The sequence below is a fragment of the Bubalus bubalis genome, chromosome X (assembly GCF_019923935.1).
Source record: "Bubalus bubalis isolate 160015118507 breed Murrah chromosome X, NDDB_SH_1, whole genome shotgun sequence".
Taxonomy (NCBI): domain Eukaryota; kingdom Metazoa; phylum Chordata; class Mammalia; order Artiodactyla; family Bovidae; genus Bubalus; species Bubalus bubalis.
Genome location: NC_059181.1, coordinates 40,261 through 55,181, shown reverse-complemented (window position 1 = coordinate 55,181; position 14,921 = coordinate 40,261). Strand labels below are relative to the sequence as shown.

Below are 14,921 nucleotides of genomic sequence, written 5' to 3'. Positions count from 1 at the left end.
GCTCTGGGGGTGCAGTCCCAGACTCGGGCTACCCAGGCGGACGTCATACTCCCCCGAGTCAGGACACTTCAAGGCCAAATTTGGGGTCTGTGAGCCACACTTGGACATCACCAGATGGTCGACACCAAAATCAGATTGATTATATTCTTTGCAGCCTAAGATGGAAAAGCTCTATACAGTCAGCAAAAACAAGACCAGGAGCTGACTGTGGCTCAGATCATTAACTCCTTATTGCCAAATTCAGACTGAAATTGAAGTAAGTGGAGAAAACCACTAAACCATTCAAGTATGACCTAAATCAAATCCCTTATGACTATACAGTGGAAGTGAGAAATAGATTTAAGGGACTAGATCTGATAGAGTGCCTGATGAACTGTGGACGGAGGTTCGTGACATTGTACAGGAGACAGGAATCAAGATCATTCCCAAGAAAAAGAAATGAAAAATGGCTGTCTGAGGAGGCCTGACAAATAGCTGTGAAAAGAAGGGAAGCGGAAAGCAAAGGAGAAAAGGAAAGATATACCCATTTGAATGCAGAGTTCCAAAGAATAGCAAGAAGAGATAAGAAAGCCTTCTTCAGCGAACAATGCAAAGAAATAGAGGAAAACAATAGGATGGGAAAGACTAGAGATCTCTTCAAGAAAATTAGAGATTCCAAGGGAACATTTCATGCAAAGATGGGCTCGATAAAGGACAGAAATGGTATGGAATTAACAGAAGCAGAAGATATTAAGAAGAGGTGGCAAGAATACACAGAACTGTAAAAAAAAGATCTTCATGACGCAGATAATCACGATGGTGTGCTCACTCACCTAGAGCCAGACATCCTGGAATGTGAAGTCAGGTGAGCCTTAGGAAGCATCACTATGAACAAAGCTAGTGGAGGTGATAGAATTCCAGTTGAGCTATTTCAATTCCTGAAAGATGATGCTGTGAAAGTGCTACACTCAATATGCCAGCAAATTTGGAAAACTTGGCAGTGGCGACAGGACTGGAAAATGTCAGTTTTCATTCCAATCCCAAAGAAAGGCAGTGCCAAAGAATGCTCAAACCTACCGCACAATTGCACTCATCTCACATGCTAGTAAAGTAATGCTCAAAATTCTCCAAGCCAGGCTTCAGCAGTATGTGAACTGTGAATTTCCAGATGTTCAAGCTGGTTTTAGAAAAGGCAGAGGAACCAGAGATCAAACTGCTAACATCTGCTGGATCATTGAAAAAGTAAGAGAGTTCCAGAAAAAACATCTCTTTTTGCTTTATTGACTATGCCAAAGCCTTTGACTGTGTAGATCACCATAAACTGTGGAAAACTCTGAAAGATGGGAATACCAGACCACCTGACCTGCCTCTTGAGAAACCTGTATGCAGGTCAGGAAGCAACAGTTAGAACTGGACATGGAACAACAGACTGGTTCCAAATAGGAAAAGGAGTACATCAAGGCTGTATATTGTCACCCTGCATATTTAACTTCTATGCAGAGTACATCATGAGAAACGCTGGGCTGGAGGAAGCACAGGCTGGAATCAAGATTGCCGGGAGAAATATCAATGACCTCAGATATGCAGATGACACCACCCTTATGGCAGAAAGTGAAGAACTAAAGAGCCTCTTGATGAAGGTGAAAGAGTAGAGTGAAAAAGTTGGCTTAAAGCTCAACATTCAGAAAACTAAGATCATGGCATCCGGTCCCCTCATTTCATGGCAAATAGATGGGGAAACAGTGGCTGACTTTATTTTTCCGAGCTCCAAAATCACTGCAGATGGTGACTGCAGCCATGAAATTAAAAGACGCTTACTCCTTGGAAGGAAAGTTATGACCAACCTAGACAGCATATTCAAAAGCAGAGACATTACTTTGTCAACAAAGGTCCGTCTAGTCAAGGCTATGGTTTTTCCAGTGGTCATGTATGGATGTGAGAGTTGGACTATAAAGAAAGCTGAGCGCCGAAGAATTGATGCTTTTGAATTGTGGTGTTGGAGAAGTCTCTTGAGAGTCCCTTGGACTGCAGGGAGATCCAACCAGTCCATCCTCAAGGAAATCAGTCCTTAATATTCATTGGAAGGACTGATGCTGAAGCTGAAACTCCAATATTTTGGCCACCTGATGCGAAGAGCTGACTCATTTGAAAAGACCCTGATGCTGGGAAGGATTGAAGGCAGGAGGAGAAGGGGGGCGACAGAGGATGAGATGGTTGGATGGCATCACAGACTCAATGGACATTGAGTTCCACCAAAACTCCCGGGTTTGGGTGGACTCCGGGAGTTGGTGATGGACAGGGAGGCCTGGCGTGCTGCGGTTCATGGGGTCGCAGAGTCGGACACGACTGAACTGAACCGAACTGAGCCCCACACATCCCCAGGGCAGAGTTCAGGATCCGGGGGCGACCTATGTGGACCCCCCAGGAACACAGTCGAGCCACCAGCGTACACTTCAGAGCCGTGGAGCCGGTGCGGAGCCCGAAACACGGTTCAGGGTACCCCTCGGGTCAGATTCCAGGCCCCAAGGCAGGAGCTGGGACCTTCGTCTTAGGGGGCGCACTCGGACGCGCAAGGCAGAGCTCCCGGCTCCCGAGGGCAGAACTGGACCGCCCAGACCGCCGGCCCCGCGCGGAGGCTGTAGTGGGGCCCGGCTTGGGTGCGCGGCGCGGCTCGGTTCCGGCGCTAAGCGCCGGGGGAGGTGGCCGCGAGCATCCCCAACAGAGAAAGGCGCGCGCCTGGCGGAACCGCCCGGACCCGCCTCAGGGCAGAGACTCGCGCACAGCAATCAGGCGGCGGCGGCGTGTGCCCGGCGACCAATGGGCAGCCTGTAAGAGCTGGGTCCGCCCCAAAGCCCTGCTCTGTTTACCCGGGTGGCCAATGGGCAGCCGGCAAGGGAGGAGGCCCCGCCCTGTTGACCCGGGTGACCGACGGGCAGCTGGCAAGGGAGCTGGCTCCGCCCCGGAGGCCCCGCGCTGGTGCGCAGAGGTGCGCGGGATGTGGGCCTTGCGGGCCGCGGTCCGCGGGGGCGCCTGGCTGTCTCGCGCGGTTCGCGGCTGCCGGCCCCCGAGGGCCGCGCTTCCGCCGCAGCCGCCCCACCCCGAGCGCGCCCTCGCCACTTTCCGCGGGGGTCTGGGGTGCTCGGAGGGGCGGGAGGGTGGAGGGGGCGGCCCACGTGCGGATGGCCAGAGAAGCCGGGCTGACGGGGAGGAGGAGCCCGAAGATGCGGAGGAGGAGGAAGATGAGGAGGAGCTTCTGAGGAGGGACCCGCTGCTGCCCGCGGGGACACAGCGCGTGTGCCTGGTTCACCCTGAGGTCAAGTGGGGGCCCGGGAAGCCGCAGGGGACCCGAGGTGACCGAGAGCGCGGGGCCGGGGGTGGGGGGGGGACGGGGGCGGGATCGGGCGGAGCGAGAAGGCTCGAGCTTAAGGGGCGGGGAAGCCGGCGCTTCGGAGGCGGGGCTTCTGGGGGCGGGACTCGCGGGCTGGAGCTCATAGGTCGTGGGCGCCAGAGGCGGGGCTTCTGGGGGCGGGCAGTCTGGGGTTGGACCTCGATGGTCGGGGCTTCTCGGGGCGGGGCGCCGGAGGCGGGGTTTCTGGGGCCTGCCTCCGACGCTGCAGGCCGTTAGGTGGGGCTTCTGAGGCGGACTCGGAGGCTGAACTGCCTACTCCCTCGCTGGCTCCGGGAGACGCGTCCCCCTCCCCACCATGGGCCTGGAAACCCTCATTCTGGGCACAGGCTCCCTCCTGCTTTGCGCGCAGCGAGCCCCTTTCCCTTTGAGCTACTCCTGGGTGTCGCTCTGCTCTACTCCCCCGGGGCCTCCCCATCCATAATGCAAACGACCCCAGCAACTCACGCGGGGTGCACGCGGGGTGCCCCTCGGCTTTAAGCCTTTTATGGACCCCATTTATCTCTGTGCCGCTGAGTACTAAGCCCGGAGATGGTGCACAAGCTTCTGTAGCAGAAATGGGAACCGGCTGAGCCCTGAGCGGCGGGGCGGGGGCGCTTGTGGTCGCAGGGTAGAGGGGACGGGCTCCGGAGGGAGGCTGACCTCCCGTGAGGCTCTGGCTACTGAGCTTCACGTCTCACCGGAGAACAGCCAGGGCACAACTGTGCTCCGGGCCATCGCCCCCAGGCTCCCAGCCCCTCCAGACCTGCGCCAGCCCTGTCCACCCCGTCGGGGCTCAGAGCCGCGTGGTGGCGCCACTGCCCACGTGTCTGTTGTCCGTCAGCTGCCCTGCGAGGGACCGGCCGGAGGAGAGACGAGGACAGGGCAGGTCCTGATCGCCTTTGATCCACGGCCTGTGTCCCCACTCCTCCGGACTCTTGTCCTGGGTGGGCCCTGCCTCCCGCCGGCCCCATTATTCTGACTCCTCAGGGCCACAGACCCTGGGTGGGCGCCTCCTTGCTCTTGATGGGCTCGGCAAGGGCGGCCACTGAGGGAGGCTGGAACTAGGCTCTGGTCACCCAGGACATGACAGCCTCCCAGGACGGGACTCAGCCCACCCCACATACAGGACGGCAGGCTCTGCGGGCCCTTGGAGCTTCATGGGAGATGCTGTCTAGTGGGTCACAAAGGACCCTGAGTCCCCACAGAGCAGACCTGCCCAATTCCAACATGGCGGGGGGGACTGTCCCTGCGTCCCGTGCTCATCTCTGATGGCGGGGGTGGGGGGGTGGGTGGTGCTGTCCCTGCGTCCCCTGCTCAGCTCTGGCTCCCCTCCCCTCTAACCTTCCCCTCCCCTCCCCTCCCCTCCTGTTCCCTCCCCGATCCTCCCTCCCACTCCTGACCATCCACCCAGAACAGATCTCCACTTAAAGGAAACGCCCATTCGGGTGCTTTCTGGGAACCTTCATGTGGCCAGGAAGCAGGAAGCCATCCCAGCCTGGGGGCATGTGGGCCAGGACCCTCCCGGAAGTGGCCCTCACATCGGCCCATCTCTCCCCTAAGCCGAGTGGCAGGTGGCGGAGGCCCAAGCGCTGGTGTGCACGCTGGACGGCTGGTCGGTGGTGGACACGATGGTGGTACCCACCAAGACGCCAGACAAGAAGCTCATCTTCGGCAGAGGGACCTTGGAGCGGCTGACGGGTGAGTCCATCGCATGCGTCACAGCCCCCTCCTAGAGTGGCACGAGCTCGACCGTCCCTCTGGGCCTCATGGCACGTGGTTGATGCCATCCAACCATCTCATCCACTGTCGTCTCCTTCTCCTCCCGCCCTCAATCTTTCTCAGCATCAGGGTCTTTTCCAATAAGTTGGTTCTTGGCATCAGGTGGCTAGAGTAGTGGAGCTTCAGCTTCAGCAGGTATGAGATCTGTTTTCCTGGATGTGGACCGTAGCCTGGTCCTCCCTGACCTCATGCTCCATGCTCCCTGAATACTGTGCTCGGAGACCCAGGGGATGTCCCGGGGACACAGCCGATCAAAACACAGGGTCGCTCCCCAGACGTACATTGTGGGCGCACCAACCTCTGACCGGGGGTTCTCTTTTCCTAGAGAGGATCAGAGGTTCCCCGGAAATCACCTCCGTCTTCCTGAACGTGGAGAGGCTGGCCACGCCCACCAAGGTACGGCGAAGCAGCGGGTCAGCAGGTCTCCAGGGGCCTGGGCTCACGGCTGATCCCCTTCCTCCCTCGCTCTCTGTTTTTTCTAGAAAGACCTGGAAGCTGCCTGGCGCGTCCCGGTGTTTGACCGGTTCACCGTGGTTCTTCACATATTCCGCTGCAACGCCCGCACCAAGGAGGCGCGACTGCAGGTGGCGCTGGCCGAGCTCCCTCTGCTCAGGTGCGAGCAGGACCCGGGCCGGGGCAGACAGACCCCCACCACCACCGAGACCCTCTCTAGGGACCCCCAACCGGGACCTTCTCTAGGGACCCCCCCCTCCACCGAGACCCTCTAGGGACCCCCCCCCCCCCCAACCGGGACCCTCTCTAGGGAGCCCTCCCAGGACTTTATCTAGTTTTCATGTATCTAGACATGTTGCCAGGCATGCTGAGGGTGGGATGTGGTGGATAGGGTTTCACGCTTGTGGCTGCGGGTCCCATCTGTACACGAGCAGAGACATGTCACCCAGGGAGGGGCCCTCTGTCCTCGCCCGTGATGGCCCACGTTGGAGGGGGCCCCCAGCGATCCCTCCTCCAGGAACCCCACACCTATCCCGGCCCCCTGCTCCGTCCTCACCCCACGTCCTGTGGTGGACGCACATGTCCGCCCGTCTGCTGAGCCAACCCGTTTCCAGCTAGGTCCCACATGAAAAGCAATGTTGCCCACCTGGGCGGACGCGGACGGAGCTCTCGCTATACCATGGGGTCAGGTACGTGTCTGACGTCTCCTCACTAGGTGTGCAGAAGGGGGTTATCATGGCCACCACTCCTACAAAGGGGACAGTGTCCCCCACAAGTCCTGAGAAGGCCTCTCTGTGTTTGCATTCAAAAAGGGTGGGTATCAAGGGGCCCCAGGGCTGAGCTCCATCCAGAGGCCAGGGGAGCGTCCTTCCCGCCTCTTCCAGCTTCTGGGGCCTCCAGGCGTCCATCGATGGGCTGGTGGCTGCCTCTCTCCTGTCTCTGCCTCCATCTTCACGTGGCTTCTCCTCTGTGTCTGTGTCTTATACGGACTCTGTCCTTGGGTTAATGGCCGCCCCTACTTCAGGTCCTTCACTTCATCCCGTCTGCAGAGACCCCATTTCCAAATAAGGCCCCTTTTGTAGGTCCTAGGCGTGAGGACGTGGATATATCTCTGGGGCACTGCTCAGCCCACTGTGGCCATCATGCGGACTCTCCCCTCGGCCTTTCCTTCTCAGGGATAAGGGGGAGACCAGGTGACCCCAAAGGGCAGTAGGGCCGGGGCAAGGCCGTCTTTCTCCGGACAGAGCCGTCTCCCAACAGGAGGTGCCAAGGCTGTGCCGGGGGCGCAGGCTAGGGGTTTTGTCCCCGGGGTCCTGACACCTGTCAGAGCCCCACAGGCTGCCCCTCCTCCCCTCCGCCCGCCCCACCCCCCACCCCCCAGCTCTTGCCCCCTTTCTACCCCGGGCCTGCTCGCTGACTCGCCGTCTCGGGTGTTTTTAGGGGAGTCCTTCCTGCAGTTGCAGCAGCGTCTCCTGAGAGACAAGGAAGCCAAGATCCAGAAGGCCCTGGAGAGACTCCGCCGCAAGAGGCACCTTCTGGGGCAGCAGCGTAGGCGGAAGGAGTTCCCCGTGGTCTCTGTAGTGGGATACACGAACTGTGGTGAGGGGCGGGTCAGGGGCAGGGGCCTGGGCAGGGCTAGGGGCAGGGGCCGTCCCCAGGGAGCAGCTGGTGGGCGGGGCCTCCCTGGGGCGGGACTGTCCTGGTGGGCGGGGCCTCCCTGGGGCGGGGCTTGTGGATGGACCCGCCCTGGGGCCCAGGGTGGTGGGTGGGCTCTCCCTCAGGCTGCCTTGGTGGGCCCCACCCCGCCTGGGCTGTATGGGGCAGATGTGCTGGTGGGCGGGGCCTCCCTGGGGCGGAGCTTGTGGATGGACCCGCCCTGGGGCCAGGGTTGCGGGTGGGCTCTCCCTCAGGCTGCCTTGCTGATGTGCTGGTGGGCGGGGCCTCCCTGGGGCAGGGCTGGGTGGGCCTGTGTCTACATTCCCACCCCATGGCAGGCACATAGCATCTGCCCAACTGCACCATCACGCTTCTGTATGAGGACACCCACATCACAACTCATGGTCCAGGACACCTCCCTCTGTCACCAGGGACGCCTCCCCATCTCACACACACATGTGACCACTGTCTACACCATGCCCCTCATCTGTCTACATTAATCCTCCCACCCAGGCCCGATCTATCCTACCCCGAATCCTGGACAACAGCAGCTGTGTTCTTCAATGACCCGTGCCTAGAACCAGGGCCCTGCAGAGAACTCCGGGCTCAGACACCCTCCCTGCTCCCATCCCACCGTCCAGCAGCCCAGCCTCAGAAGTGGATGCTAGGGCACCCGAGACGGCCTGAGATGCATGTCCCCTTGTCCCCGACTTGCAGGGAAAACCACGCTGATCAAGGCCCTGACCGGGGACGCTGCCATACAGCCCCGGGACCAGCTGTTCGCGACTCTCGACGTCACGGCCCACGCGGGGCGGCTGCCCTCCGCGCTGACGGTCCTCTACATGGACACCATCGGCTTTCTCTCCCAGCTGCCCCACAGTCTGGTCGAGTCCTTCTCGGCCACCCTGCAGGACGTGGCCCATTCGGTGAGTGGGGAGGGCCAGGCCGGTCCCCCCTCAGCTACCAACAGACGGGGAGGGGAGGTGGTTCTGTCCTTACGACAGCACAGGGCTGTGTCCCCTTACACGGGATATCACAGGGACCAGATCCTCTCAAGCCCCTCCACTCAGGGAGCTAGGCCTGACTGTGCAATTTTAAGTTTTGGTTTTTATTTATTAACATTTATTTTCGGCTGTGCTGGGTCTTCATTGCTGTTTGGGCTTTCTCTGGTTGTGGCTTGTGGGGGGCTTCTAATTGTGGTGGGTGGGACGCCTCTCCCCAGTTGTGGTGGGTGGGGCGCCTCTCCCCGGTTGCGGCGGGTGGGGCGCCTCTCCCTGGTTGTGGTGCCCAGTTTTCTCGTTCTGGTGGTTTCTCTTGTTGCTGAGCAGGGGCTCTAGCCCGCAGCGGTCAGCTGTTGCAGGGTGCCAGCTCATTAGTTGTGATGCACCGGCTTAGCTGCTCCGCAGTATGTGTGATCTTCCCGGCCCAGGCATTGAACCCACATCTCTTGCACTGGCAGGTGGATTTCTTACCACTTGCCAGGAAGGTGACCAGGGAAGCCCTACAACTGTAATTTTTCTGAAGGAAATACTAATGAAGAGGGGTTTTCCTTTCTGTGTTGGCTGTATCTGGGGCCCAGAGACAGTGAACCCCAACAGAGCCTGGCGTTTACTCAGCAGGGGGGCGGCAGGGCCCAGGGACAGGCACCCTGGGGCCTTCTAGGTTCAGCAGCTGAGGCTGAGGGCACCATGCAGCTGTCAGCTTCATCCTCCAAGGTTCCTTAAAATGTAAAATTTCTGAAATGAAACCTGAAGGAAAAGAAAATTTTTTTCATCAAAAAGAGAACCTAGAAGTGAATCCCTTAGAACCAGACAGAGCACCTCCTTTCCGTGACATAATTACCCTCCGTTGTTGCTTTCCTTTTATCCCTATTTTCCCAGTGCATGAGAAACCTGTGTGTAAAACATGAAACAGGGGGAAAGAACTTCTTTAAAATGCGAGCTTGCAGGTTTCACAGAAAAGTGGAGCAGCCCAGAGCTCTGAACATGGCGCTGTGGCTGCTGCTGGGGGTCAGTGGCCGCACCCAGGTGCAGCGTCATTGCTGTGGGGCGGGAGACTGGGTGAAGGCTTGGGGGTGCCGAGCAGTCTCTCAGGTCCAGGTGCACAGGGAATGGCAGCCTCTACAGAAACCCTAATGAGGGGGCTGGGGGGCTGCGTGCACCACAGAGCCACCCTGTGGTCTCAGGTCGCACCCACCCCTCGAGGTACAGGACCCCATGGTGGGGCGCTCTGCCCTCACCGGGAGGAGCAGTGTCCTGGGGCTGGCGGGTCCTCCGGGGCTGGGGGTGGGAGCCCCTGGCCCCAAGATCTGACCACCTGGCCTGTCTGGTCCTCAGGATCTGATCGTCCATGTCAGAGATGTGAGCCACCCCGAGACAGAGCTGCAAAAGGCCAGTGTCCTGTCAGCCCTGCGGGGCCTGGGCCTGCCAAACACCCTCCTGGAGAGCATGGTGGAAGTCCACAACAAGGTGGACCTGGTGCCCGGGTGAGCCCCCTCCCCTGGCCCCTGCAGCGTATGGTGGAGTCCACAAGGAGGCCACCTGGTACCCAGGTTAGCCACCCCTGCCCCATACCCCTGAAGTGTGCAGTGGAATCCACAACGAGGTGGACCAGGTGCCCGGGTGAGCCCCCCACCCCTGGAGTGTATGGTACGAGTCCACAACGAGGTGACCTGGGGCCCGGGTGAGCTCGTCATTGCTGAGTGCGCTGTGCCGGCCGCCCGGACAGGTACACACCCGCGGAGCCCGACGTCCTGGCCGTGTCTGCCCTCCTGGGGCTCGGGCTGGATGAGCTGATGGCCAGGGTGGAGGACGCCATCCTGCGAGCCACGGGGAGACGGACCCTCACCCTCCGCGTGCGGCTGGCCGGACCGCAGCTGAGGTGCGTGGGGCGGGCCTGGTTAGAGGGGTGGTAGCGCCGATGATCGGTGTACTGGGTGGGGTGTCATTCATGTTAGCGGGCAAGGCCACGGTGCTGGGCGGCTTTGTCACCCCACGTCCCCACGCTCACCACGTATGAGCAGGGGTCCGGCCACGTGTCATGCCTCGAAACGCGGACGGTACTGCCCCCCCTACCCCCACCCCCAATTACCTCACCCTACCCTGGGAAGGCTGGGTCGGGGTTCAGGTTCGGTCAGGGTCTCCATTCCCATCAATTGCGGTTCCCTCCCGGCACGAGCAGGTGTATGGCCCTGTGTCCACTCGCCAGGACTGTGGGAGATACTGGCCTCCTAATCCCGGGAAGGCTGGGTAGGGGTTCAGACACTGTTGGGGTCTTGGTTCCCACCAGTCGTGTGTCCCTCCCACTAGTTGTGTCTCGCACCAATCGCATGTCCCTCTCACAAATCACGTCCCCCTCCCACCAATCATGTGTCCCTCCCACCAGTTGCGTCTCCCACCAATCACGTCTCCCGCCTATCAATTGGGTCACTGCCCAATTACGTGTCTCCTGCCCATCAATTACGTGTCCCCGCACCAATCGCGTGCCCCCCCCACCAATCACATCTCCCTCCTACCAATCACATCTCCCTCCCACCAGTCGCGTGTCGCGCCCACCAATCTTGTGACCTGCACCCCCCACCCCCGCCAATGGCGTCTCCCTCACAGCTGGCTTCACCAGGAGGCTACGGTGCAGGCGGTGGACGTGATCCCCGAGGCCGGGGCTGCTGACGTGAAAGTCATCATCAGTGACTCTGCTTACGGAAGGTTCCGGAAGCTGTTTCCGGGGTGAAAGCATTCCCCCCTCCCCACAGATGAGGGCGCTGCATAGTTCAGTCTCAGAGACAAGCACGTGCGGTGGGTGTTCGCCCCCAACCCCACTGTCCCCACCCCAGCCAGCCAGCTGGGGACGGGACCCAGCGGGACTCGAGTGGTTCTGGGCGACCGTCGGGGCGTCTGGGGAGCCCATGTCTGTCCAGGGTGGTTGACCACACACCAGACAGTAAAAGCTTTGTGCGGTGTGTGTGTGTGTGTGTGTGTGTGTGTGAACTAGACTGTGGTTTTTGTGCACCAGCCGCCCAGCAGACACCCCGTGAACGCTGCCCTCTAGGCAGGCAGGTCCAGTTTGTGTGTCTGCTGTGTATCTCACACGGGTCCCATCCGACAGCCTGCCCTTGCACACGGCAGTGTCCAGGGAGTGATTAAAACAAGAACCCAGCAAGCGGGAAGGATCTGCTCATTAATAGGGCCCAGCACACAGAACCCACCGCATAGGCGTTAGGTGTTTTCACCTAAAGGAAAATACAAGTTCGGGTTTCCTGTTAACAGCCAGGTCCTGCACGGGGTGAAGCAGGGCTGTGGAGGCGGGCCGGGAGCAGAGCCCCCTCTCAGAGGGATGAGCAGACCCGAGAGCCACCAGCCAGGGCCTCAGGGCACCTGAGCCTCCGGCCGCTCCCGTTCATTCAGCTCAGCCCCTGCTGGTCTCCATCCTCCTGGGTCTGCTAGGTGGGGTGGACGGGCGCTTACCCTAACCCCGGTGGGTGGTGAGCATGTGACTTGGGATGAACCCCCAGGCTCCCGGGGTCCAGCCCCCCTCAGCGGGCCAGGGCTGCCCTGGGGGTGCCCACATGGTCCCAGGGCCTCCTCAGTCATGGTCTCTTCCAGGATCCCCAGGGCTTGGCCACCCAGTTCCTCCCAGGTCCATTCCCAACTCCTCCCAGTCTGTCGGACACAGGAAGGACAGTGCAGGTCACTTCTGGCCTCTGGTCCCCTCTCCTCCCAGTATCCCCCCCTGCTCCCCGGGGTCCCCCCAAGTCTTAGAAGCTGTACCCCAAGAACTCAGGGGAGCAGAACTCACCTCAGAGCTGCCACAGACACAGGCAGGCAACTGCTGGGCCTGACACCCGCCGAGGGAGCTGAGAGGGGATCCCAGGGAGGAGGAGGATGTTGGGTCTCACGGGGCAGAGAGCAGGGGTTTCATGGGACAAGGAGGGGGTGGGGGTCCCAGAGAGAGGCTTTGGGCTGGCATATAGTGAGAACAGGTATAAGACCACCCAAGTACCCAGACTGTCCTGAGACCCTCCTGCAGACAGGCTCCCCCCTGCCCACCCCACCCCCATTGGGGCCCAGGGATACCCGGGGCTTCAAGAACAGGCCTGGCTAGGTGAGTGGGAGGCCATGGTCACAGGAAGGGGGAGTGGGGGGCCCACCCCCAGGGGCGCCCGCAACACCTGTATGACACGGGTGGGTACCAAGATGAATTTTAGAGCCTAGATCCTTCACTGTGTGAGCTAGTGGTTTCTGCTTTGAATTTTTGTGTTGGCTTTTTATTCTGTGTTGGCTATTTGCTGCTCTGTGGGCTTCTTTCTAGTTGCAGACAGTGGGGCTGCTCTAGCTGTGGTGTGCGGGGTTTTGTAGTCTGTGTTGGGTTTTGTACCCTGTGTTGGGTTTTGTACCTTGTGTTGGGTTTTGTAGTCTGTGTTGGGTTTTGTAGTCTGTGTTGGCTTTTGTAGTCTGTGTTGGGTTTTGTAGTCTGTGTTGGGTTTTGTAGTCTGTGTTGGGTTTTGTAGTCTGTGTTGGCTTTTGTAGTCTGTGTTGGCTTTTGTAGTCTGTGTTGGGTTTTGTAGTCTGTGTTGGCTTTTGTAGTCTGTGTTGGGTTTTGTAGTCTGTGTTGGGTTTTGTAGTCTGTGTTGGGTTTTGTAGTCTGTGTTGGGTTTTGTAGTCTGTGTTGGCTTTTGTACTCTGTGTTGGGTTTTGTACTCTGTGTTGGGTTTTGTACTCTGTTGCCCGTTTGCTGCTGTGTGGGCTTCTTCCTAGTTGCAGACAGTGCGGCTGCTCTAGCCGTGGTGTGCGGGGTTTTGTTGCCGTGGCTTCTCTTGTTGCAGAGCATGGGCTCGAGGCACAGGCTTCAGTAGTTGAGGCTCCCAGGTGCTACAGTACAGGGCTCAGTAGTTGGGGCGCATGGGCTTAGTTGCTGCACAGCATGTGGCAACCTTCCTGGATCAAGGACAGAACTCACGTCTCCTGCATTGGTAGACAGATTCACTGAGCTGTCAGGGAAGCCCTGGTTTATTTTCTGACCCAGCAGCCGTGCACTTTGCTCCATCAACCTTGGACTTTCAAGGATACTTCAAGGATTATCATGAAAGTTGCTAGCAACCTTCGGTTGTCTGGTCACAAAAAGCCACAAACTGGGACTTCCCTGGTGGTCCAGCGGTTAACATTCTGTGCTTCCAATGCACAGGTTGGTGATGCCATCCAACCGTCTCATCCTCTGCTGCCCCCTTCTCCTCCTGCCCTCAGTCTTTCCCAGCACTGGGGTCTTTTCCAATGAGTTGGCTCTTTCCATCAGGAGGCCAAAATATTGGAGCTTCAGCATCAGTCTTTCCAACGAATATTCAGGGTTGATGTCCTCTTGGATTACAGGTTTGATCTTCTTGCTGTTCATGGGATTCTCAAGAGTGTTTTCCAGCATCACAGTTTGAAACCATCAATTCTTTGGCACTCAGCCTTCTTTATGATTCCATTCTCACATCTGTACATGACTACCAGAAAAACCATAGCTTTGATTATAGACTGTTGTCAGCAAAGTGATGTCTCTGCTTTTTAGTATTCTATCGAGGTTTGTTATAGCTTTTCTTCCAAGGAGCAAGCATCTTTTAATTTTGTGGCTGCAGTCACTGTCCACAATGATTTTGCAGCCCAAGAAAATGTCTGTCACTGTTTCCATTGTTTCTCCATCTTTTTGCCATGAAGTGATGGAACCTGATGCCATGATCTTAAGTTTTTTGAATGCTGAGTATCAAGCCAGCTTTTTCACTTCCTTCTTTCACCCTCATCAAGAGGCTTTTTAGTTCCTCTTCACTTTCTGCCATTAGGGTGGTATCATCTGCATGTATTATTGCTATTTCTCCCAGTAATCTTGATTCCAGCTTGTGCTTCATCTAGCCCATCTATGACGTAGTCTGCATGTAAGTTAAATAAGCAGGGTGACGGTGTACAGCCCTGACGTCCTCCTTTCCCAATTTGGAACCAGTCTGTTGTTCCATGTCCAGTTCTAACTGTTGCTTCTTGACCTGCATACAGGTTTCTCAGGAGTCAGGTAAGGTAGTCTGGTATTCCCATCTCTTGAAGAATTCTCCACAGTCTGTTGTGATCCACACAGTCAGAGGCTTTTGTGTAATCAATGAAGCAGATGTTTTACTGGATTTCCCTTTTTCTGTGATCCAGCAGATGTTGGCAGTTTGATCTCTGGTTCCTCTGCCTTTTCTACATCAGGCTTATACATCTGGAAGTTCTTGGTTCACATACCGTTGAAGCCTAGCCTTAAGGATTTTGAGCATTACCTGGCTAGCATGTGAAACGAATGCAGTTGTGCAGTGGTTGGAGCATTCTCTGGCATTGCCCGTCTTTGGGGTTGAAATGAAAACTGACCTTTTCTTGTCCTGTGGCCACTGCCAAGTTTTCCCAAGTTGCTGGCATATTGAGTGCAGCACTTTAACAGCACCATCTGTTAGGATTTGAAATAGCTCAGCTGGAATTCCGTCACCTCCACTAGCGTTGTTTGTACTGTTGCTTCCCAAGGTCCACTTGACTTTGCACTCCTGGATGTCTGGCTCTAGGTGAGTGATTGCACCATCGTGGTTATCCAGGTTACTAAGACCTTTTTATACAGTTCTTCTGTGTATCCTTGCTACCTCTTCTTAATCTCTTCTGCTTTAGTTAGGCCC

General features: G+C 57.7%; 1 protein-coding gene across 2 annotated transcripts; it reads left to right on the top strand.

The window, feature by feature from the left end:
- The first annotated feature begins 2,944 nt into the window (after nt 1-2,944).
- GTPBP6 (GTP binding protein 6 (putative)) lies at nt 2,945-11,420 on the top strand. 2 transcript variants are annotated; one of them, XM_025275958.3, is made up of 10 exons: nt 2,945-3,329; nt 4,928-5,065; nt 5,472-5,542; nt 5,629-5,759; nt 6,218-6,288; nt 7,040-7,198; nt 7,973-8,181; nt 9,592-9,740; nt 9,983-10,135; nt 10,861-11,420. In XM_025275958.3, exons 1-10 carry the CDS (start codon nt 2,975-2,977, stop codon nt 10,982-10,984), a joined length of 1,560 nt encoding a protein of 519 aa, XP_025131743.1. In that variant the 5' UTR covers nt 2,945-2,974; the 3' UTR covers nt 10,985-11,420. The 2 variants fall into 2 exon arrangements, with proteins under 2 accessions (XP_025131743.1, XP_025131744.1); XM_025275959.3 differs by lacking the exon at nt 10,861-11,420 and adding an exon at nt 10,793-10,835.
- Nucleotides 11,421-14,921: the final 3,501 nt, after the last annotated feature.